We start from the raw sequence: 26,969 nt of genomic DNA on the forward strand, positions 1-26,969 counted from the left end.
ATCATCCAAATAGTTCTAATATGAACAAACAATGGTCCTTCATGCATAAAAAGTAGCAGACACTTCATTATAAATATAGATTAAATTCAGTATAATGTTATAGACAAGTGTGCAAAGTTTCAAAGCTGTATTGTAAATAGTTTTTGAGATTTATTAAATTTTACCTTAGAAAAAGTGAAAAATTCAATCTGCATTCAAGTTTCATTTGTATTGTTGGTCAATACAAGATCACTTATACACTTTTAAGATCGCTTATTTTTTTATTTTCTACTAAGAACCTGTACTTACTGACTATATCTACACTTGACAAAACTTTAAAAATGACTAGGTTATAATTATATTATATGATTATTTCATATTGAAATCCTAACTACAAGATATATACTCCATAATTCTATGAAGGTTTTTAGTTGATCTTTTTTAAAATTTTCCTGTTTCTTATGACAGTCTTTCTTGTTTGTTTCTTGCTTGCACTGAACTTTTACCAACTATTCACACCAAAATATTAAGAAAACAAACAACACACTATTAACACCTAACATAATGTATTACAGGCATGGTAAGCTGAGAATAAAACCAGCTGATAAAACAAATTGAATATTGTTATTTTTTAATTATTTTATCTTTTTGTAAAATACGATCATAATAAGGATGTTGAAAAGGACAAAAAGTAAATGTAACAAGAATGATTTTTTTATTAATTGATGAAAAATTGAACACCGTAACCTGTTACTATTATAAAATTTCATAATTACTATACACATTTCTTTTGGTTTCTGTTGTATTTTTCCAGTATATAAAAGTGTAATAAATAATTATATGTAAAATCAAAAATAAAAAAATTTGATATTTTTCATGATTTTCAGTAGGGAATCCCCTAAAGAAAATTTTGACATCATCTGCAAATAAAAATATCTTACAAGAAATAAAGAAGGTAATTATCATTTATGTTAAGAATGAAAAGTATTGTACCCAGATTAGAACTGAGGACACCAGAAGTTGTTTATATGTACTAAAAATGCTACCTGACAATTTTAAACATTCGCTCAAAAAAATAACTAACTAACTAACTAGCAAACTTAACATACATACTACCTTTTTTATACCAAAAGATGTTGTGATAGTTTTTTAAAAAGTTAGTATTAATACCTTGTAAAACGCCTTCTGAAAGTCAAGATACACAACCATCACTTGTTTTCTATTCTGCCGACCTCAGAGCCTATGAATAATAACTTATCATTAAGATTAGTTAAGGTTGACCTCATAAAACCATGCTGACAAGGCAAGATATGATTAGCCAGAGCAGAATACAAATACTGGTAGATAATTTTATTATTACATAATAATAATTAATAAAAGGTTTTAATAATAATTAATTAATTTCTCATTTTGCTCCAGTGAGGGAGAAAATATAATCCTGGACATAAACTCTGATTTAGAACAATTATAAGTGGTATGTTTGTTTGTTAATTACTGAGTGAAGACAAACTAAAAGGAAATTTTATTGATTTTGAAAAAACTTTCTTGGGGTTTTTTTAAAAAACTTTTCTATTTTTAGAGATTTAAGGAAAATATGAATTTTTTTCTTTAAAACTAACGGTACTCTTGCTCATGCTACAGACTCATTTATTCCTAAAAGAGTAAGTATAAATAAATTCCTAAGCACTCTTTATTGCTTCACCATTTTTTCAGTATTATTAAAAAAATTGGGACCCTGGATTAAGTTAGATATATTTTGGAATATAAAAACAAAAATTATAGCGCAGATATGTTTTCCATTTCTGTTAACATTAAAGTCTGGTAATGGTTTTTTTAAAAATTTTCTTCTTTGAATTGATCTTGTACCTGTGAATAACGTTTTTGTTTATCATGCATGCTCTTCAGAAAGTGCTTGCGCTTTAAATTATGAACGATGAGTATATGGAGTAGAATTAATTCTGACCTCTTGGTCTCGGGACTTTTCATGTATATTTGAGTTTCCTGAAGCATACTTTAAGAAACCATGTTTTGAACAATTTGGAACCCAAGGTGTTTATGTATTGTCTGTCCTTTCCTAAAATTTTTGTATTTTTTTTTTTTTTTGTTTTCAGTTAACTCAGCATTTATGTCATTAACAAGTATAAAATTAAATTTGTTGAAAACCATTTGGTAGTTATGTATATGACATTTTCACAATGCTTCTAGTACATTAACCAAACCGAACACATTTTTAAATATTATGTGACAACAGATTTTTCTTTATCAGATGTGTGGTAGATGAGTATGTGCGTGTGTGTATTTTCATGATAAAGAGGACAAATTTAATTTTGTACATAGCTTATTATTTGAATCATTTATTAATTGAGTCCTTGTATGATTTGTTGTATTTTGTTTATTGTCTGTTTCTTTTTGTCTTCTACTTTTATAAAGCCTGCACAAGGATAAATTTGGCAAACCAAAGGCGTTGAACAGTAATCAGTTGGCCAACATAAGGAAGACAGGGTATGTCATTAAAGTCTCATCTTCGTTAATCACATACATGTTATTGTATTATCATCATCATCATCATCATCATCATCATCATCATCATCATGTCATTATGTGCTTACACATGTCATGCTGTTTTTTTATTGTATGCATTTATGTTACACGATGGCTTTGATTATATAAATATAAAAAAATATTGTGTTATATTTCATCTTATTTGTTGTTACTCACTGTGGATGTAATCATCGCTTGAATTTTTCATGTTACCTTTGCATGAGTTTCTTTTGTTTTATTTATTTTTCTTTCATAGTATTTCTGGAAATACTTTTGTGAAGTGTGATTCTGTTTTATATTTTGTTTTTGCTCGTTTGAAATTAAAAAAAAAATCATCAGATTTTTTATCGTGGATGTGTTGTAGTTGCTTAATTTCAAGGTGTTCATCGTAAATTTTTTTTTAATTAAAATTAAAAAAAAAACAAATTAATTATTAACAAGGGTCATTTAATAATTAAGCACCAGATTGTTTTTTAAACATTTTTAATGCTCTCAACTTTTGCTACTTTTCAGAGAATTTTTTTTTATGAATTTTCAATTTTATCATATCTTTTGCTTAAATTTTAATTTTTGTTACTAAAAGTATATTTACCTCAAGGGTAACATTTTAATTTTTTTTACTAAAATTATCTTTACCTCAAGTGTAGAGGATATTTTGATTTTATAATTTTCATGAAATTATGTCTTTCTCAAGTATTTATGTATTTTGTCAGGTTAAACAAATGAAAGTCTAAAAGTGAGTATGTTTTATCAGATTTGTGTGGTTGTATTTTCTGTTCTCAGTCCACAGTCTGGTGGACATAATTTGAGTTAGTATTATTTTAACTATGACCTGAAGAGGGGACACGCAGTGAAGAGGTCAACTCCAGCTATACTCCAAACAACAGTAATGTGTCAGTAGTTATTTGGCCATATGATACTCACATGGTTTGAGTAAATATTATGAAAAGAACAAGCTTTCATTATTTTGTATATCATTAACCTTTGTTTATAGTGTGTTTTTATAGCACTCTCTAGCTATTGGTGATACAACTGATTCCACAAAAAATTTTAATTGGTAGTTTTTCTTTTATATTTTAAAAAGGTCGGCTACTATTGTTTTAAATGTAGGAGATCATTGTTCATTGTTTGCTTTGAGTTATCCTTAAAATTACATCATGAACAAAAATTTTAACTCGTTTTACTTTTTACTCCCTCACACTTAAAATATTTCTGCCAAGAACTGCTATGCGATGTGCTTTCATCAAATGGTTGCACCATTTGTACTATATTGTCTATACCAGTCTACTTGTTTATTGTTATGAATTTTGTTAAATGATGATAGGATTACAGAATTATTTTAAATTGCATTGCTTGTTCGTAACAATTAATTTAATTATTAAATGACCGTTGTAAATTTATTTTATTCTTTATGTTTGTTATTAAATTGCCTGTAAATTAGTTGGTGTCAGAATATTTTCTCTGAAGCAGTGATATGTTAATTATTGTTAAAAGTTTTTAGATTAAGTTTTTATTCTCTTGTTAATTGTATTTATTTTTTCTTCTTTAAATAGGTTATAATTAATGCTGAGTATTTTATATTTTATATATATAGCATGGAGTGAAATTAATTCTGTCGTTGTTGTTCAGCAGTATAACACGTAACTTATCTGTTGTAATTTCTAATTAGACCTGTTTTTTACTTTTTGATTAATAATGTTAATTTATTGTGTAGCTCAAAAATGGCTGTAGATCAATTAGTGTTGGAATATATCAGTTTAAATGTTTATAATAGTGTAGTGTAGGTATTTCCAATCAATTACTAATCATTTGCTAGATTAGTTTTTTGGTCTTTTTTAAATCATAATTTTATTTGATACTTAATATTGTTATTCACCTATTTTTAACTTATTTTAACAAAGAAACACAACATGTAAAGGCTACCGTGAATTGGGCTCTAAGCAATTATTTTGCTGTGCTAAACTTACGATCAGGTTTTTGAAGAAAATTTGTATACTACTATTACAGTGATTATTATTTTTTGATTTCATTTTAGTTACAGCTATTATATATATCACCAGAAAAACTCATTAAGTTGTAAATAATTTTATTTTTAATCTGTAGGTGAATTAGACGTAAACTTTTCACTAGACCACTAGTTCTATAATACTTCAGGATCTGTGTGATGACATTCACGATACAGTCATTTCATAATTGAATGTCTATGTTTCTGTTTAATTTTTCCTTTAATGAAAAATGAATTTTGCAAATTGTAAAAAATCTCCAAGCCTTGGGAATTATTGTGTGATTGGTTATTGCTGGTACTTATTTTAACATATACTCTCATTTTTGAATCTAGGAGTTTCTAAAATGCTTTTACAAGTCATATTCAAGAAAGTTTTTGTATTTTGTAGATTTAAAAACATAACTAGGTATTATTTATTTACATAACAACAGGCTTATGCCCTCGTATAGTTACTAGATGGATGGTAAATGGGTTTTGTAGCGTGTGAAAAATGTCATGCTTGACTGGGACTAAGAACCCAGGACCTTTGGATGAAAGATCAAGACGCTACCACTCCACTATGGAGATCGACAAAGAAGTAATCTGCACTTTTAGAAGTTACTTTCTTTGGTTCTCGATGAATTTTCTTTCATTTTGAGAACTTCTTGGTTTATTTTATTTGTGAAGAAAGTTGAGAAAAATATTGTAAATGTTAATGGAATAATATGTTATATGAAAAATTGCTGTGGTATATTTCTTTTGGCTTGTGTATCACTTTAAATATAGCTTTTTGTTATAGTTAAGTTTATGTTTAGAGTAATGTTAAAAACTTTGATTGTTTTTCATTTAAACTTATTGTAAATCCTGGCGTTCAAGTCAGTCCAGCGTTAAAGTCAAACTTCATTTTGATGGATATTTTGGACATTTTTAAAAGAGATTTACTGTTACAGTCAGTTTCAAATTATTGTGCTGACTGTATTGTTAAATATACTTTTTAATTACTTCATGGCTCTGGCATGAAGTAATTAAAAACCTGCCTGCAACATGTACACATCCTGAGAGTGTAAGAGTGTATATATTCGTTGTTACAGTCTGGCTTTGTAAACCGATATTATTATTTAATTTTAATTGTATTATTAATAAATATTATGTTTGTATCTTATCTATTATGTTTAATGAAATGCCGTAAAATGAATGAAATATGATTGTTCATGTAAGGTAACAGTATTTTTTTTTTAATGTAAAAGTAAAATGTTACTGAGAAACTTGTTGATGACTGATAAATAAATCATAATATATATATATTAATATTAGATTAAGGATATATATATCCTTAATCTGTTTATCTTTATTTTTCTGATAGACGATATTGATTTATTTTTTCATGGGCATGAACTTTTTTATATCAATTTAATTAAATATCTTGTAAAGTCATGTCCTTGTTGAGGATTTTACTTATTTCTGTGTATCAACTTTTGACAGCTTTATAATCAATCCAATTTACATGTGTATGCACGTGCTGTTTTTTAAATTTATTTGATATGGTAGTTGCTATTATCACTGTGTTATTATTATTAATTGTTTTTTCTTTCTTTACCATTTATATATTTTTTTGTATAGAGATCTATTTTGCATGAATTCAAGCGTGGGTTTCAGCCTGTAAATTCATTTAAAAAAATCAAGCCTCTTGGCCTAAACTGAAATTACATATGTAACTGAAAACAGCTATAGTAACACTCAACAGAAAATGTGAAATAAAAGAAATAAGTACTTGAAATAAAGAATACAGTAGTGTGTAATAAAGAAATGGTTCTGATTTTTATTTTTAGTGATCCTTATTGCTTCTTTTAGAATTTTATGTAGATTCATGATTGTTTTTATACCGTTCTCCACTTCATAGATGAGATTTAATTTTTATAAAATTTAAAAAGATTGTTTTTTTGTTAATATTAGAAAAGAATATTTGTCTTTTAAAACAAATACAAAAAAATATTCCAAAATAGCATGTTGAAAAATGTTTAAACTTTGAAACGTTTAATATAATGCGTTATTAGCACTTCAAAAAAACTTAATGTAAAATTAGCAATTTATAATAAAACTTTTCAAATCCAGGATTTATCATCAGTTATAAAATATTACATCAGGTAATACATTACTATCTTTACAAATAAACAAAATGCCAAGGTGTATTACCTTAAATTATTCATTAACAGTTAAATAATTATTTTTTAGTATTAAATGATTCTAGATTTAAATTTTACAAAAATATGTCATCAGATTATTAATTTATATTATAATTTAAGTATTTTAATGAGCTACCCAGAAAAACTTTGAGTTACATGCCAAAGTTTAAATTAAAATATTAAAAGTTTTTTTAATTATTTCTTTTTTTTAATAATTATTACTAATTTTTTTTTTTGGTTCTTGAAATCTCAACTTATACTTTAAAATTTATGGTAAGTTGTTACTTTTTCAAAATCTTAATTTCCATACACACACTAAACACACATTTCAGAGTAATTTTATAAAACAAAAAGGAATTTATAAAAAAAAAAATCTATATAAAAGTGTATTTTTATTTGTGAAATGTTTTTTTTAAAATAGACAGTTCCTTAATGTAATACTTATATAAAGACTCATTTTGTGTATAGTGTAGTGTAATGTAATTTAGAAACTGTAACTGATATGACAAATTCGTATACTGTTTATATTTAACTCCCTCCCAAGTGTCATAGGCTATATATCCATTACATAATCCTCCTTACTATATATCCTCAAATTTCACCCTCTTAGCACTTTTTCATAATTAGATTAGCAGTATATTTCTAAACAGATAAGATGCAACTGTTAAAACTACTATCACACATCTAACAACATTGGAATCTGATTCTGTAGGACCAGAAATGTATTGTCATTAGTCTTGAAAAGATTTTAAATTCCCTGAACTCCTACTGATTTGACTCCGAATCTCTCCAATAAAACAATTGAAATAGTGCAATATTCAAAATAATTTATATGCTCAGAAAAAAATACAAATACCTTATAGAAGAAGGATAAATTCAGGCTTATGTATAGGAGAATGGAAAAATTCTATTGTTGGATCTGTGCAATAAGATATATGATGAGGGTAAATGGCCTACAGACTTTCTGGATACAATAATAGTGCCATTACCAAAGAAATTTAATGCTAGAAAGTGTGAAGATTATTGGACTATTAGTCCGATAAATTGTCTGACAATTTTGCATGCAGCAAAAGTCTTACTAAGAATTCTGAAGAGGAGATTGTATAATAAATTGGATGAAAATATTGTAGAAGAACAATATGGCTTTAGCAGGGGAGTTGGAACTAGGGTGCCTTATAACTGCTTTCAGTTATTAGTTAAAAATGTATAGAAGAAAGAAGAGTATATGTTGCATTTGTGGACCTTGAGAAAGCTTTTGATAGAGATAAAGCTTTTGAAGGTATAAATTGTTAAGAATTTTGAAGAAAAAAGGAATTGATTGGAAAGATAGGAGACTTATATGAACCAGAAAATAAAAGTATGAATAGGAAGTGAGACAACGCAAAAGATAGAATCAGGAAAGGGAATGCAACAAGGTTGCTGCATGTCACCTACATTATTCAATATTTATCTAGAAGAAATCGTCAACAATAGTTTGAAGGGTAATAGAGGGGTGGCAATAGATGATAGAATGGAATGATTTGCTGATGACATGGTGGTGCTGGCAGTAAGTGTAATAAAGTTAAATGAAATGCTTAGCTACCTAATTAAGGCTTGTGAAAATGTAGGGATGAAAATTAATAAAAAGAAAACAAAACGTGTATGGTATTAGGTGGCAAAGATGAAAATATTAATGTAAGAATTGTGACTGAGTTACTAGAGCAGGTGGTGAAATTTAAGTATTTGGGTAGCCTCATAACGGAAGATCTTAACAGTGCCACAGAAATCAAAAAGAGAGTAGTAATGGGTAAGGAGGCATTTAGTAGAAAAGGAGTTTACTATGTGCGAAATTAAATTTAAATTTGAGGAAGAGATTGGAAATATGTTTTATTATTTGGTGTGTAACACCAGTGGTGCAGAAACATGGACTTTAAGAAAGGAAGACAAATGACTAATTGAGGTGTTTGAGATGTGGGTGTGGTGTAAAATAGTAAACGTCGGCAGGATAGAGTAACAATTGAGGAAGTGTTGAGAAGAGTAGAAGAGGAGAGGAATATGTTAAATACCATTTTAAGCTGGGAAAGGAAATGGCTAGGACACTATGAGAAAAAAGTGCTTACTAATAGTTGAAGGATTGGTAAATGGAAAGAGAGGAAGGGTAAGAAGAAGATTTCAGTTGATTGATGGGGTTGAGAGGAAAATGTACCGAAACAAAAACACTTGCACAGGACAGAAACAAGTGGAGAACAGCCAAGGCAAGACCCACCCCATTGGGAGAACACAATTAATGAATGTATAGGCCACTATCACCCCCCAAGAAAAAACATCGTAAATTAACAAAATTTGAAGTATTATTTTTCCTCAAAAAAGTGTTTACCTTCAAAAATTAAATATAATGTAGGTGAAGAAGAGGTTCAGGCATTGCTGCTCCACCTCCTCCTTGAAAGATTTAATGGCCCTAACGTTTTAGTCTTGAAATATTACTGTCAGATCCAATTTGTTTAATTTTATTGTTAGAAAAAATCTAAAAAGCAATAATAATAATGGGGTGCCCTTGCTTATAAAGGCTTCTAGCTCCCAGCCCCTTCAAAATAAAAATAAAAAATATTGTAATAATTACATCATTATTTTTAAAGTGTTTCATTCTTAGAAAAATTAAAAAGTATATATATGTATATATATATATATATATATATATATATATATGTTAAAGTTGATCATCCCTTTCCCAAAGGCCTGCCCCTACCTCAGTTAACAAAATTTGAAACATTCAGATTTTTTTTATATGTTCTAAATAAATTAAAAACCATAATCTTATCAGGTAGGTTCTTTTTCGTTTGCCCTCAAAGTGTCTTCATCGCTCCCTTTAAAATTGGATGGTTGGCTTATTCCCTTTTTTTTTTAAGTGTCTCATTTCTTGGGGGTGGCCAATGAAAACCTTACAGCATTGAAAGGCATGAACTGAGACTTCCCTTAGTAACTTTTAAGCAGCAGTACCAGTTTTAATAAAAGTTAAATCATAAACTTTGATAGAAATATTCTGTCCTATGACAGAATATGGGGAAATGATAAATCATTTCTCCAGCGTGTAATTTCCAAGTAATCCCTTCATATAATTAATAAAAGTTATGAAGATTGTATTTTGTATCTATTTATCTTAAATAGTCTTTCTGGAAAACAATATTTACTGCTTCTACGAGTAATTGTACGTTAACACCTCTTTGTTGAAACAAAGTAATTTTGTTAGTTAACTAATAAATATTATGGTCTGTATGTAAATTCTGTATATTTCTGATTTATTTCAGGTTTTTTTTTATAATAAACAACTCCTTATATAAATTGTAAGTGTACGTATTTTTATTTTGAATGTTCTACATTTGAAGATGATAATATAGCACTTAATGGATGGAATTTATATTTTTATACTTTGCATGTTTTTTTTTTATAATGTGATATATTTATGAATATTATGTTTACTGACATTTCAGGTTCAATGTTAAAAAAATTATATGAGTATAAAGTAATTTTCCCTTTTATTTCTAATGAGAATAGTTTTATGGTGGAGCAGAAATTTTTAAAATAGTATCACACTTGATGAAAGTTAACATTTAATTTTGAATTTTGTTTATGATTAATAAATTTAGTTGTAGATTAAGATATAAATGAAAGTTTCTGTTTAAAAACATATTTATTAAGATTTAATGATTGATTCATATTCTGTATTTAATTTACTAATTAGTTCCATGAAATTCATTTAAGAATGACAGATAACAATACATTTACACTTTTGATTTTGGTTTTCATAGACATTAACATTGATACATAATCTACAAACATACCTATTCTACTATTATAAATGTTTGGTAACATTTATGCCTTAACTTGAATTACTGTTATGTATGTCTTTTAAAAGACTTCAACTAAACATCCTCCCATTTTTTTAGACCTGAGCATTCCTTTATTTTTTGCGGCATCTTCTCTTAATACGTGTAATCATCCTCATCTTTGTTTTTCCTCCTTGCTAATTTTCTCTTCAGGAGCCTTTCCTAAAGTGGAATTCTATGTAGGATGCATCAACCCAATACCTTTCCTTTATCAAATTCTGCTCATTTCCTATTGATAATGGTCACTTCTCATTTTTTCTGTCCATTTCACTTTAGCTATACTTCTCCACAACATTCCAGAATTATCAGAGTAAATGTGGTGTTCCTAATGCATCTCTTCTCTCTTTTGGTCTCGTGATTCAGATCTATATAATATAATCCAGCTATAGTTATTATCATATCATTACCATATTGCTACTAGGAAAAGCACCATGATAGGACTATTAAAATTTTGATGGAATAATTGCTGCATAACCTTGACATAAACACCATTTTTAATAATGTTTTCATTATAAACACATTTTACAGCAATCCATTGTTCAGTAATTACTGAAACTGTATCTGGTATGCAAGGTTACATTCAGTCCATTTCCTGCCTACTTATCAGGACTTGCCAACCTCTTATGCCTTTAACAACCACCCCATGTTGTGTTTGTCTTTGGTAAAAAAAAATGAGGTATTAAGTGTAGACTTAAGGAGTTTTAATAAATACTCTCATCATATTGGTTCTATTAGTTTTAATGTGGGAGGATTATCCATGTGTTCTGATTGTGGTAGATGGATTTATTAATACTAAGTAGGCTACAGAATTATTTAGTGGGTCATTACATAACCAATTATCAGTTTTTGTATGGTATGTTTTGAAGAATTATTAAAGAAACTTATTTTTTTTAATAGTTTTTAAAATGTTTTTCAGTTCTGATCTCCAGTTTAATTAACATCCAGAAAATCATTTTTAATAAAAAGATGGATTTTTGAAATCATTTTAAAAGAGATTATGGAGGTACCATTTTGTAGGAGTTTCTATTTGTTGGCATTCATATTATCTTACTAATTACCATTATTCTGTGTATCCTTTGAATAATTTGCTATTTAATTTTAATTGTTAGCAATGCTGTTTAATTACATTACAAATTTCTCAGACTTTTTAATGTTCTTAATCAATTTTGTTTCAGAGAATTTGAAGTTCCCAGTCTAAATTTTCCCGGACAGATGCATAAATGGCAGCTGAGTGGATTATTACAAAAGGGCACAGAACGCACTCGTGATAGTTTATTAGATGATTTAGCGCTAGCATTACGATTTCTTCTTGTCACTGCCAAGGCACGTCTTGTGTCACACTTTTTTAGTGTATCACAAGCAGTACATTCATTTATTATTGGCGCTCTCAAATTATTAGGTATGTGTTCAGGTGCATGTGTGTTTGTGCATATGTGTGTATGTGTGCATGCGTGCGGTTATTAACTGATAAAAGATGTGAATACTCTTTTAAGCATTTAATTATTTTATTTATTTTTTTCCTAATGTGTATGTTGCAAACTGTTCAACTTCAGAACAGTAAGCAACCCCTCTCCCACAATTCCAATGAGGTAAGGATTGTATGTATGACGTGTAAATGAGGATAGTCTTGTACAGGCTCAGGCCAACCATTCCTGGGAAGTGTGGTTAATTGAATCCCAACTACCAAAATATATACTAGTGACCACTGTCTATTTATTATTCAAATCCATATAAAAGCAACTAACTTTTACCAGGATTTGAACCTCAGAACCTTTGAAATTTTATTTAAATGTAATTACAGCAAAATGGAATGGCAACTCTTTAGCCTTTCAACTAGAAGTATTTTTTTCTACTATAGATCAGATTTAATATTTTTCACTTGTTAATCATTTTATTTATAATATTTCTGCATACAACCCTGTTCAAGCCTCCTGCAGTGGTTCAAGTAATATCGATTAAGTGGCTTTTGTGTGATTTTATGATCTGAGGTTTAGTCTGTATAAGATAGTTTTATTACTTACTAACCAATGAGGGAGAGGAAAGCAAGTCCTTCCCATGTAGCCTGGATCTCCACTCATTATTCATTATTCAGTTATCACTCATTATTCAGCCTGGATCTCATTATTCTCATGCTTGTGAGAATAATACTGATAACAAACCGTGTTCAATTTATAAAAACTGTCAGTATGTTGTAATTTCTTCAGAACAACAGTTTGGTCAGCTTTATTTCTCAGTTATTATCGATTTTTGTTTTTTATTTTATTTTATGTTTTTTATTCAAGTAACTGGTGGAAGGTACAGCCAGTTGCTTCGCCCTCATAGTAACAATGGTAATGGCTGTATTGGTTGTACCATACACCATTGTACCTTTAAAGTTACTTTGCTTGATAAAGAGGTATCAAAATAGACTTTTTTTTGTAGAAAATTTTATTTCAAATGTTGCTACTGGTTTCTGAATTTAATTTGATCAATGGTTTGACCATAGTAAAGTTGAATACAGGCAGGAACATAATCTGGTTGTTACTGCTACCCATTAAAAACAGCCACAATCTTGAAAGGGTGAACATTTCATAACAGCAATAGTCCTACGTTCTTTCCAGGTAAAAAAACTGTGTTCTTACAAAATTATAGCTCTGTCGCTTCAATAGTATTTGCGTGGAAGAGTAACAGACCAGAAACCATTAAATTTTTATGTATGTAATAGATCAAATAGTTTAGTTGGTTTTGAACAATATTAATACAAGTACTCTATGGTTATCAGAGTTTCATTAATGGTTCAGTGAGTGAGATTGATTCGACCAAACGTGACCAATTGATTCATGAAATATGAAGTGCACTAAAAATTTTATTTTGAGAAATGAACTGATGATTATCTTTTGATGCATATATATTTTCATTTTATCAGGGAAGAAACCTACACTACAAATTATGGCTTGTTTTTCATTAACTATATGAAGGTAAAGAATGTAGAACATAAATATTCCACCTTTTTTAAATTCATGAGTAAAAAACTATCCTTTTTGGCTAAACCCAAAAAAAACTAGGGAAAACTGGATGGAAAAAAGGAAAAATTAATGGGAGAAAACCTTATTGTAATATGAAAATCCTCTCACTTAATGTTAAAACTGAGAGGTCAAATTTTTACTTGCATCACACTGTCAAAGATTTGATCATCCTAAATATGAGGGTTGTTCAATAATTAAAATGACAAATGAGTAGAAAATTAATTTATTCAGTGACAGTAAAACAAATATTACTTTTCAACGTAATCCTGACTACATTTAGGCATTTTTCCCCATCTTTATATGAGCTTTCTTATTCCCATGAGCCATTCTTCTACTGCATATTGAGTCTTTATATTGATTATTGTACTGCATTGAGTCTTGCTTGATCTGTTTATTATTATGGAATTTGTTGCCACGTAAAAAATCTTTGAGAGGACCAAGGAAAAGAAATCTGGTGTTGTGAGACCAGGACTGTAAGGTGGATGTAGCACTCCTCTCAGCTCAATTTTTTAATAGCTTCTTATACCTTTTGAATAGTATGGGAGAGCTGCTTTATCATGCAGAAGAATAAATCCATATGAAATTTTCACCCAGATGTTTCCTTCATATTACAGGTTTACTTTTATTTTATAGCATGTCATGATGGTACTCACTGTTGATTGTACATTGTTTTTTAGAAGTAATCGCAATAAATTGGGCTTTTACATTCCCAAAACACTGTTCGCATAACTTTACTATTAATTCATAGGTTTTGAATTTTTTCTTGATAAACGAACTCAGATTTTTTCATTCCATAGTCTTGACATTTGAATTCCGGCTTAAAACGATGAATCCAAGTCTCACCACAAGTTATACAGTTTAAAAAAGCTTTAACTTCTGCTAAATATTCAAGTAACTGGAATATAAAATGTTTAAGTTTCATATAAATGTGAATTTAGATGTCTGTGATTCTGAGTCGACTATCTTAAAATGCATCTTGAACATATTTTGTGGTAATTAAGCTTTTCATGGATAATGGAATGGACAGTGTCCATACTCACACAATAAATTTCAACAGTTTTTCAAATTTTTATCCTTCTGTCCTTGCAAATAAGATCATTAATGTAATTTGCAAAGCGTCTATCAAAACTTCCACTGTTCTTCCACTATGAGAACAGTGATACTTGTTCTGCCTGAATTAAACTGTTTGATTCCCTTATAAAAGTTTTCATAATCTTTTTACTGTACCGTCCCTTGAGTAAATTTTTGGCCTGTTTTAAACTTTTACAAAATATAAATATTATCACACATTCGGGTTTTCAATGCTTCATGTTTCTAGCAGAGCTGACATTTTGAAATAAAGAAAAAAGGTTATAATAATGGAAATTATTTTCAAAGCAGCTGATATTTTCTATGTCAAGTATGTCAACTTAAACAACCAAATTGTCTGGTAGTTTCAGTTTATTCTATTTGATAGTTTTTATAGTGTAGCCATTTGTTTCTAATTATTGAATGACCCACATATTAGCTAAGTTAAAATTGTTCAAGATCAATAAAATGTAGGCTGACACTATTATTTAGAGTCTTTTTGTAGAAATAGTTATGTGTTAACAATATCAGAGTTTCTACTATTCATCGAATCTTATTTTAATGCTTGTAGTTTTGTGTTCTTATGCTTATCATTTCTCTCTTAATATTTTTCTGAATAAGAAGATTGGCCTGTGTTTTGCTTTCAGACTACCAGTGAATGATATTAAATTACATCCTGCATCACATTTGTTAATAACAATTTATTAAATTTTTCAGATATAATTATTGGTGTTCCTTCATTATTGGCTCATAATCTCGATGCTAAATTGAGAGAGGAACGATGCAGATATCTTGTTGCTGAACTTGTATGTAGAGTAAGTATTCACTTCTATTATTTAGGTTATTTTAAATTAGTCACAGTTAAAACATTTTTGTAAATGCTTAAAAACTGAAATATGTTTTTGCAATTCCAGAATTTACTCTGTGAAAGTTATTACATTTTTAATAATTTTTTGTTAATGTCTGAAAATTTTATCTATGTATAAACAGTTGAAATGGTTTTTCTGCTGTGGTCATTAACTGCTTATATTTGCAAAATGTATCAGTGAATCTGCAACTAGCATAGTTTAAGTTAGGTATTCTGTGTATCACCTAATAAACATGTTTATTAACCATGGATTTAACTTAATTTTAATTTCTAAGGTATATTACCCAGACATTCCAGATGTTGCGAAACCTTCAGGTTGTAAGGGATCAGTTTACAATTTTATCCAAAACCCTCAAGATTAAATGTCAGAATGATTATTTTTGAGGTCTTTAATAAGTTTTATCAATTCTTTTCTTGTGGTACTACAGTTCATGGTGACTGTTGCAACCATTAGTATCAACTTCCATGAATTTTGGTCTTCTACTTTCACCCTCATCCTGTTACCCCATTCATATCAAATCTTCATTCATTTCATCCATTCGTCTACATGTGGGTCCGTTTTCTTTCTTTTATATATATTTCCTACCCACCTAATTCTTTAGGCTTTTTTAAATCTAACATTTTTTTAATTTCTCATCAACTTCTTATTTCTGTGAAAACACCATTCATATTTCTCTGTAACAGATTCTTATATTTTTCTTTTCATTATTAATTAATGTTAATGTTTCTGAGCCATAAGTTATCTTACAGTGAACCAATGTGTTAGATTCAGATTGTCAATCTGAATTTTCTGTCAATACTATGCTTTATATTAAAATAATACACCCTGTATCATGCATCAAATCTTTACATGTATAGTTGCAATAGCCTCCTGTTGCCTTATTTTAACTAAGAAGCATAATCCCAAGACATTTAAGTTTTGTTATTCCTGTAGTTCAATTTCTTCAATAATTATTTTTCTGGAGATTCTTATTAGTACGTTTACCCAAGTTCACTTTTGTAATTATACTTAAGTTATAAATGATAACCATTTATTAAACAGAGTGGGAAACCAATTTCATACATCTAGGAAATCTAGTTAGGGACGAAAGAAATAAAAAATGGTTCATAACTCTTTATGAACTCTATCATTCTCTAATGATTAAGGGTAAAAAACTGCAATAGTTATATTTTGAGAAAAAATGAAACTTGCATTATATAGAAATGATATATATATATATATATATATATATATATATATATATATATATATATATATATATATATATATATATCAAGTTTTTACTTTTTGTGGTTCATCCCAGTGGAATCAATATGTGTGTTTTTAATTTTATATATATTTTTTTTTTTTTAGTCTGAATTTGAAGATTCTTTGGAGTTATTATGTTCATTTGTTAGAAGACAGTTGAGAAGGGCTGCAACTGAAAAATTTGAATTGGAGAGAGAAGTATCCCATCCCCCTGTCCCCATACCATATCTCTTCCTAACACCAAAGGTAAATTTAATATATTGGATTTATTAATTTACAAGTAAATTACTAAATGTAAGTATGTCTCTATTAAATTGTAATTTCAGTAGAGCATCAGACAAAAATTAATTGGGATCAAAGTGGTTTTATTCAAACAAAAAATGTTAATGAAATACAGAAAAAAATAATATTCAGTTGGCTGACAATTTTAAATTTATCTTCAAAAGATGTGTGCTGAAATTTTGATGCTTGTGTGTTTTACCATTAGTTTAAAATTTGATCTTTGTTTCGTACATTACACATTATGATAATTTCGTATTGAATGTTAAAGTATAAATTGTAATAAAACTTATAGAAAAGTAGATAATTTTTTTATACGTACATATAAAATAAAAATCCATATTTTAAGTTGTACTGTTCATTTAATCCATATGAACATTAATTTATTAATATATATACATATTTAACTCTGTTAAATAAACCATCACCAGAGTATTGAGATGATACATATCTTACCTAATTTTTCATGTAAGTACTTTTGCAAGATCCTGTGTCCTCAGTCATCACTGAAATAATTCCATTATTGCATAATAAAAATAAAAATACTAAAATAATGATAATTGCATATTAATTTATACAAGTTCTTTATCTGTTGCAGTTTTTATAAGGTCTCCCTCAAACACTGTCATACAGTTTATAAGATTGAAATTTAAACGGTAATACGATATTCAGATTATGAATATTAGTTACGTGAAAACTAATATTTTTGCTAAAACTATACCCGCTAGGTGGGGCTGGTGTCGAGATATTTACGAAACAAACAAATATACAAACAGATGTTTTTATTCTATATATATATATAAGGCATGTTCGTATGTGTGTCTGCTAAAGATAAAAAAACTAATGGACTGATTTACGCGCGGGAAAACTGAAAAAAGATTGAAAGAGAAAAGGGGAAAATGGGTTAAGGGTAAAAAAGAAAGTGGGGAGGGGAAGAGGGAGAAGGCTGAAAGGGAAAAGGGGAAGGAGAATAAGTGAAAAGTAAAATTTGTGAAATCCAGTTTTTTTTTTTTAATTTTCAATTGTGTTCATTAATCTCTTTCTCTCTCTCTCTCTCTCTCTCTCTCTCTCTCTCTCTCTCTATATATATATATATATATATATATATATATATATATATAGCGAACCATTGCCAGGTCTGCTAGTATATATATATATATGTATATATAATTTAAAGATTGATTTTTCTCTCTTGTTTTCTTAAAATAAATCATTAATGTAAAATGTCTATATTGAATATGATAGAGAATTTCAGTATGTATTAGAAAAATAATAGTACTATAACTGTTTAATTTTTTAATTATTTTTTGTGAGTCTGGATCTATTTAGTTAATCGTTTATGTATTTTACATTTTGATTTAGTTAATGATTTACATATTATACATTTAAATATTCGATGTTGAAATGTGTTAAAGTCATGGATTATAGGATTTTAATTTATTTTAAGTGTAAATCAGCTAGGAATTGTACTTGAAAAGTAGTGAAAAATACCATTGTTTTTTCTTCTAAATAAATTTGAAAATTTTTACAAGATTATAAGTATTTGAATCTATCTAAATGAATAGCACAAATTATGAATGCTAAAGAAAATTTCTATATAACTAAAAAAAAGAAGGAATTATTCATCCATAATTGAAAAAAATATATAAATTGATAAGATTTTTGAAAAAGAATCATTGACAATGCTGTTATATGAAACTAATCAAAGTGTTTTATGTTGTATAAACTTGTTTTTTCTTTCTTAATGTAATACTCAAAAATTGAATATTATGGTTTGAAAACAGTATTTTAAATAAATGATTGATATTTAAGAAAAAAGCAACAATATAAAACGTTTACTTTTCATTTTATTTTGTCATTAGAATATAATGAAGGATGCAAAACTCAAAATTTATTAAATTTATCCACCTTTGAAAACACAAAAACAGTAAGATAAAGTGAATAGTATGTACATTATTTACATTCAAAAGTCTAAAAAAAGAAAATGAGTTTTTCATTTATTCTTTTAATTTTTCATGAAACTTGTCTATTGGAGAGTGAGAGCTATAACTTGTGCCTGTCAACCTCCATGGTAGTTGTAGCATCTTGCTAAAAAATTAAAATTTTATTTTTAGGAAGGTTTTGGGTTCATCAAATCCCTGTCAAGCTAGTCATTTTTCGCATATTACAAAATTCCTTTTTATTAAAATAAAAAGAACTGATGAGTAGCTATAATTAGACATAAGCCTGTATAGTGTTAGTAGAATATGAAATTTACTAAATTTTTTGCTTTACATTCCCTAAGATCCTGGCAGACACCTGTATTCCAGGTTATAAACTACTGTTATATACAGTTGTCTAAATGAGCATTATAATTTGTTTAAACTAATAGAATACAGAGTATGTAGTATATTGCAACTAATTACTTTCATGTTAATTTTTGTTACAATCAAATTTAACCTGCTTTTTTAATAGATATTGAATATGTTATTTACTTATCACTAATTATTTACCTACTAAGATTTTGCTTTTCCTTCTAGGGTGTTGAATTAGATTTAAGACTGTATAGTAGAGATATTATGAAACGTGCTCTTCCCACATTAGTTGCTATTTTAGAAAAAGAAACACGTGGCTGGTTTTTACATTTTCGTGAACGATTGATATCTGAATTAAGACAACAGAAACTACCAGATGAGGAAATTGAAAAGGTATTGATATAAAGAAATTTCATATAATTGCATTAAAAAATACTGTGTGTGTGTGTGTATGTGTATGTGTGCACATGTGTGCGCCCACATGTGATAATTCATTTTAGTTGTTAGTTAAAAGAAGAATTATGTGATACCATTGCCTTTACTTATATGATTTTTTCACGTATCATAACGACTTAACTGCTGTAAATGAGTTCTTGTTTGCTGCTAGGCACCTTGTACCACTACTCATAAGTATAGTTGTTTTCATGTTTCCTCACTGCTGCAGATAAATGATGATGATGTCATTTCAGTTTTAGTAGGTTTAGTAAGCTATATATGACATATATACATAATAATTTGAACTTCATTATTTAGTATATTGTTTCTTCGTTTACAATAGTAGGGATGATTTTTGTTAATATATTTTAACAGCTGCTAATTGACATCAGGCAGTAATAAGATCTTAGCATTTAACAAGTCTGTGATTTTTAACATTTGAAGATGTTGATTATCATGAATAATCAATTGAAAAGTAAGACATAGATAATGATCTGGTTTATGTTAATGCTACTTACACTTGTGTTAAAAATATTCAGTGTCCTTCTGTCCTGAAAAAATATAGGTAAGATCAAAAGAATCAAAAATGCGTAGAATCAAAATAATGCGTTTCATTTGTTAATTATATCACTATATAACTAACTAATCAGTTACCAAAGTGAGTGATGATTTTTTTTAAGCTTCAATGTAAAATATCTAAATAAATGCTAGTACAATGGAGTTAAAGCAAATTAATTCAGTAGTTAAAGGATTAAACAATAGTCAAAAATATACACTCACAAATATATATATATATATTTTTTATACAATCAAATCTTTATTATATAGAACAGAAAATTCTTTTTAAAGAGTTAATTTTTACAATAAAATATTTGCTAAACATATTGCATAAAGTCTCTTATTGAATCAGTAAACAGTAGTTTTCAGCATTTCTTCTCACTATGCCAGATGACCTTGAAAAATCAATGTTTGAGCAAATAGGTATTTTATATAATTTATTACGCTAGTATCTTGTTGATAAATATTACTAGTTATCTATTCGGTTTGTGTCATGAATAAATAGAGCCAATGGCAGCAGCTGAAGTGTGGAGCCTGGAAGAATATCCATGTCATGAATAAATAGAGCCAATGGCAGCAGCTGAAGTGTGGATCCTGGAATAATATCCATGTTATGTATCTGTGAATGAAATTCACATATTGAATGATAATCTGGACATTCCTAAAGCACATGATTAATGACTAACTCAGGCTCCAGATTGCATAACATTTCTGAACAGTCTACAAATATGCTTAAATGCATTAACTTTTATGAGTTTTAACTGGCTAATCAGAGCAAAGAAACAAGGCACACTTTTTTAAAATTCATTTTAACTAGGTAAGTAGTAGAAAAAACAAAAGAATAATAATCATTCTACAAGGAATTAGAACTCTAAATCCAATTGCATTTTTCCTTCCTCTAGACTTTCAATCAGATCATATATTTCTATGTAAGGGAATATTTCACTTGAGTATACCAATTGATATTTATTTTACATCTTAACATGAGTTTTGATCATTGATTGTGATGATTTATTATAACAGCCAGTTTTACTTAATTTGAAATTACTCTTATAACTGGTAGTCATATAAAAAAACAATTGTTTCTTATTTAGTTGTGTGTAATAATATAGTGCAAATTATTGAAAATTACAATACAAAAAAATTAATTTAGAAGAAAATATATCCTTCACATTTTTAGCTTACTAATTTTCTTGGTTTATTATGTAGATGTTATGTACTATTTAAGGGTCTATGTGATTAATTTTGTTGGCATAGGAAGTTAATGAAGCTGTTATGAGAGAGTATCTTCAGAAAGTTTATTCAAGCATGTTAGGCAATAGAGATTTACAGGCGCTCGGTGAGGGCATACCTCAGTTGTTAGTACAACAAGCACAGTCTGTCGTCCTAATGCATAGGTATATATTTATTCTTATCTGTATTTTTCTGTTGCTTTTAATACTTTGCAGATTTATTAAATGTAAAAATTGTACACTTTTCTTTTTCATAAAAGAAAAAAGCCGACACAAAAAATTTCATTCTTCTTTGTAAAAGAAAGTTTTATTTATTTGTAAAAGAAAGTTTTAATCTAGTTTATTAGTCGTAAGAATTTACTTTAGTATAATTTTTTATAACTTTTCAGCATATTATTAAAAAAAAAAACAGTTATGTACTTAATAAAATTACCGTTTCTAAGAAAAACCACTACCAGTGGTTTCATTTAGTTATAGAATATATAACTATATAGAAATATCCTTGTGTTAATAAGAAGTGGTACAAAGGTCATGGAAAGGAAATGTCTTTTGACAGCAGGAATATGCAGGGAAATTATTGTTTTGTTGTTGGTAATAATAGATATTTTTCTTAATGTGACATGTGTTCCTTTAAACAGTTAACAGCTAAACATTCAGCAGTACTTTTACGGTAAAGTATTTTTTGTATGAAAATATAAAATGAGTTTTGCTCTACGAGTTCTTATTTTAAAGAATTATGTATGAAGGAATTAATGTGTGCTTACACAACAATTAGTTTAATATTTTCACTCACACACCAAATAAATAAGATTATTTAAATCATCTGAGCATTCTCTTACAGAACAGGTACATTTCATACAAAGCACTGGTAGTCTTTTGGTGTTAATAATCAAAAGTGTTGAAGACGTTAAAAAAAAAACTGCTGAAGACACCTGGAAAATCAATGCATAAATTACCATTTTTTGGTTAGAATTCCTTAAACAATTCTAAGAGCAACTCATTGTTTGAAATACAACTTAAAAAAAAAATCAGTATCATTAAAGGTAAGATATGTAAATGATATTAGGATAAGCGTTATTTCAATGATAAAACATAGTTCTACCTAAGCAGTTAACATTAATACACAGACTAACCAAACTTGGAGCAATGTAATTCACACATGTTTTAATAATCGGTTTAACATAATGAAAAGGGTTGGTGTTTGTGGAAGAAAGTTATTGGACTATCTGTTTTCAGAAACTGACGATAAACATGTTTACCAAGATATAACTAAATTTACTGCTCTATTTTAAAGGGGAGAGTATCTATATAAAGGAATAAGTACTCTTTTTGATTAAAAGTTTGTGTTAATCGTTTATCACACCTCTTGCACTACTTACATTCTATAAGCTTTTATTCTGTGTTGCTCTTTTAATATAGGGCATTAACTCTTTCATAAAAAAATTCTGTTAATTAACAGGAGTTGCATTTAATCTAATTAATACTACAGTTGTTAGTAATAATATTAATTTTGTACATTGTTTCTTTGCAGGGCTGTTGAGAATGTAGAAAGAAAATTAACAAAAATGAAAGATTGTCTTAAGCAGCGCCTTGAATATATTCATCCGATTTTGTCAAGGATTGGACCATGGATGCGAGACAAACTTCGAAATGCTGAGGTCAGGCAGTTATATATATATTTTACTTTATTATTGATCATAGATCAGATAGATAGTTATTTATGATAGCTCAGTAATATTTTAATCTATTAAATTATCTATCTCTGATTAGTTTTATCAAATTAGGGTACTTTTTCGTTTCTCTCCCCCAAAAGTTTTTCTTCTGGAAATAGCTCAAAATGGCATGAAATATTGATATTTACAATAACCAGGTTGGAGAAATAACCCCAATAACATGATAACACACTAACATGCTGTTTTATACTGGTCATTTAAAACATTCTCCATATTAACATATTTTACATATAAAAAACATAAGCATTATTGCTTATAATTATAGGTATAAATTATAAATATAATTGACCAAACTTAACCTACACTTGCCTTGCTCGTTATCCTCAACTAATAATTAACAGTAATGTTTTGATTATTTAAATAATAAATAATTGCAATAATTATTGAATTTATTATTTAAATACTCAAAACATTACTGCTAATTAGTCAAGGTTAGCAAGCGTAGGTTAAGTTTGGTAAGATTATATTTATAGAATAAATAAATATAAATGGTTATATCTGGTTATTGGGTAATTTCTTTTACTTGGTTATTGTTAATATCAATATTTCCTGCTATTTTGAGTTATTTCCAGGTGAGAAATTTGCAAACATTTGAGGTGAGAGAAACAAAATGGTACCCATATTGGTCTGAAAGAGTTGAAAATGATTACCTATAACCATCTTAGTAGAATTAGCTAATAACTTTTTATACTTTTTGATTTCCATATAAAGTTAAGATTTTTGTGTAAGGATAAAAAAAATGCAGTAATAAAATTTTTTATATAGATTGATTGAATTTGTATCCATTACTTATTTCATATCTATCACAACTCAAAAATTATATTTTTCTCACCTCTGAAATGTGACATCTGTCAAAGGTGGTAAGGTTCTGAAAAAAACCTAGACTCGAATAGAAAACTAAATTTTTTAATGGCTTAAAACACTAAGATTGCAGTCTTTTAGATTAAATGACTTGGCTGAAAGACTGCAATCTTGAGACTTGGTAGTGAAAAATGAGCATTAAATGCTGACAATAATAAGCCTTCTCAGAATAATATAATTAATTATTAAGTCTTAAATTTTCTTCAAATTAAAATATGAGCATTTGAAAGTTTATTAAGGTTACAGTACAATGTTTATAAAAATATATTAAAAATGAGGTATTCTCAAAAATATGTTTCTTAAGAAAAACATTAACTGGGTTATTTAGGTTTTCTAAGCTTATGTTCAGTTGTTGTTATTGTATTTATATTTCCTTTTTTTTAGGAAAGGTTTATTGAAGAATGTAAATGGAGCGCACACGAAGAAGCTTTAATGTTATGTAATAATCAACATTTACACCAAACTGTTTACTTTTTACACCGTGATTTAATATTTATGAAAGAGGTAGGCATTTGTGGCTGAGATTTATTGTTGTTTATTAAGTAAATAGATTGTTAGAATTTTATGAATAAGTATTCTAATAATATTTTATAGTTTGGATTGTTTATGTGATCCAGTATTTTATTAATGTTTAAACTTTATATTTATCTAAGTCAGTTAAAAATAAATAGTAGCATTTTTTTATATTAAAGGGACACTTGTTCATTTTGTTAAAGTATAATTTCTCAATAATTAAAATTCATTTTCATTTTTTGATCTAAAATTATAATCAGATACATATACAAGGTCTGTTCAGAATATAACCAAACATTTTTAAATATGTGCCAATGGAAATATTTAGTGATGTGCGGTTTGCAGCATTGTGTTCGCCATAACCTCCTCTGTAACCTCATGTTCTTGGTTTGTTGATATCTCATTTAGTTTTCATTTTATTGTTGTTTGAGTGCAACATCTTTAGTGGTGGTAGTAGTGATTTTTGTAATTTGCGATTTTCAGGAGCAGTGAAAATTTTACATGAAGCTGGGGAAAAGTTTCTGTGAAACTTTTCCCCAGCTTCATGTAACTTTTGAAACAAGCGTATGGAGATAATGGGTCATAGGCAATGTTACGAATGGTTTTCATGATATAAAAGTGGTCAATTGAAGATTACCCTCGACCAGGAAGGCCTTCGACTTCAACTGATGACACCCACATTCAGAAAGTCAACTGGTAGTGCAAATTACTGATTGACTATCAGAGAACTTGCAGAAGAGGTCAGCATCTCAGTTAAATCATGCAATAACATTTTGACTGAAAAATTGAACATTCATCGCATTGAAGCAAAGTTTGTTCCTCGTTTGATGACCAAACAGCAGAAAGAACATCGGGTGGACACTTTTCAGCAACTTCTTGAACAAGTCGATGATGATGAAACATTCATGTGCAGGATTATAAAGGGAGATGGAAGTGGGGATTACAGTTATGACAGTGAGACAAAAGTTCAATCATCACAATCGATTGGCAAAGTATCTCCATGCCCCAAGAAACACATCAGTTTTGATCCAATGTCAAAGTGATGCTCTCTGTTTTTTTTTTATTTTAATGGAATTTTACATTTTGAATTCTTACCTCAAAGTGAAACAGTGAACCATGCATACTATCAAGGCGTTTTCCAACGGCTACGTGAAAAAATCCACAAAAAGAGACCAGAGTTGTGGCGAAACAACTTCCACAAAGAAATGATAGAGAAAGCCATGCAGAGCTTTGAAGAGAGGCTCCGAATTAAATCCAACAAGAAGGATGTCATCTTACTGACATTATTTTCTGAATCTAGTTAAGGCATTAAATTTTCAAAAATGCAGTTTGTCTTCAGTCATTTGACTGGTTTGATGCAGCTCTCCAAGATTGCCTATCTAATGCTAGTCGTTTCATTTCGGTATACTCCCTACATCCTACTTCCCTAACAATTTCTTTTACATATTCCAAACATGCCTGCAAAATTTTTTCCTTCTACCCCCTCCTCAATATTAAAGCGACTATTCCAGGATACCTTAATATGTGGCCTATAAGTCTGTCTCTTCTTTTAACTACATTTTTTCAAATGCTTCTTTCTTCATCGATTTGTCACAACACCCCTTCATTTGTCACTTTATCCACCCATCTGATTTTTAACATTCTCTTATAGCACCACATTTCAAAAGCTTCTAATTTTTTCTTCTCAGGTACTCTTCTCAGATCGTCCAAGTTTCACTTGCATATAAAGCTGCACTCCAAACACACTTTCAAAAATCATTTTCTGACGTTGAAATTAATTTTTGATGTAAACAAATTAAATTTCTGACTGTCCATCTTCGTCCATCTTTAGTAATTCTACTTCCCAAATAACAAAATTCTTCTACCTCCATAATCTTTTCTCTTCCTATTTTCACATTCAGTGGTCCATCTTTGTTATTTCTACTACATTTCATAACTTTCTTTTGTTCTTGTTTATTTTCATGCAGTAGTTCTGCATACGACTTCATCCATGCCGTTCGTTCCTTCTAAATCTTTTTTACTCGTAGCTAGAATTACTATATCATCAGCAAATCGTAGCTTCTTTATCTTTTTACCTTGTACTGTTACTCCAGATCTAAATTGTTCTTTAACATCATTAACTGCTAATTCTATGTAAAGATTAAAAAGTAACAGGGATAGGGAACATCCTTGTCAGACTCCCTTTTTTATTACAGCTTCTTTCTTATGTTCTTTAATTATTATTGTTTTTGTTTGGTTCCTGTAAATGTTAGCAATTGTTTTTATATCTCTGTACTTGAATCCTAATTTTTTTAAAAAGCTGAACTTTTTATTCCTGTCTACAT

The 26,969-nt window shown here is 28.4% G+C and overlaps 1 protein-coding gene across 6 annotated transcripts in view; it reads left to right on the top strand.

Annotated features, from left to right (window-relative positions):
• The window catches only part of LOC142329675 (uncharacterized), a 178,454-nt gene that overhangs the window by 92,327 nt on the left and 59,158 nt on the right, over positions 1 to 26,969 (top strand). For 5 of the 6 annotated variants that reach the window (XM_075374358.1, XM_075374359.1, XM_075374360.1 and 2 more), the window contains exons 6-13: positions 2,410 to 2,481; positions 11,726 to 11,949; positions 15,341 to 15,438; positions 16,846 to 16,986; positions 19,539 to 19,706; positions 21,564 to 21,703; positions 23,070 to 23,196; positions 24,517 to 24,636. In XM_075374358.1, the coding sequence (XP_075230473.1) occupies positions 2,410 to 2,481; positions 11,726 to 11,949; positions 15,341 to 15,438; positions 16,846 to 16,986; positions 19,539 to 19,706; positions 21,564 to 21,703; positions 23,070 to 23,196; positions 24,517 to 24,636 (1,090 nt within the window). The remainder of the gene's footprint in view (positions 1 to 2,409; positions 2,482 to 11,725; positions 11,950 to 15,340; positions 15,439 to 16,845; positions 16,987 to 19,538; positions 19,707 to 21,563; positions 21,704 to 23,069; positions 23,197 to 24,516; positions 24,637 to 26,969) is intronic. The other variant, XM_075374361.1, reaches the window with a different exon arrangement.

The sequence above is a fragment of the Lycorma delicatula genome, chromosome 9 (assembly GCF_047948215.1).
Source record: "Lycorma delicatula isolate Av1 chromosome 9, ASM4794821v1, whole genome shotgun sequence".
NCBI classification, from domain to species: Eukaryota; Metazoa; Arthropoda; class Insecta; order Hemiptera; family Fulgoridae; genus Lycorma; species Lycorma delicatula.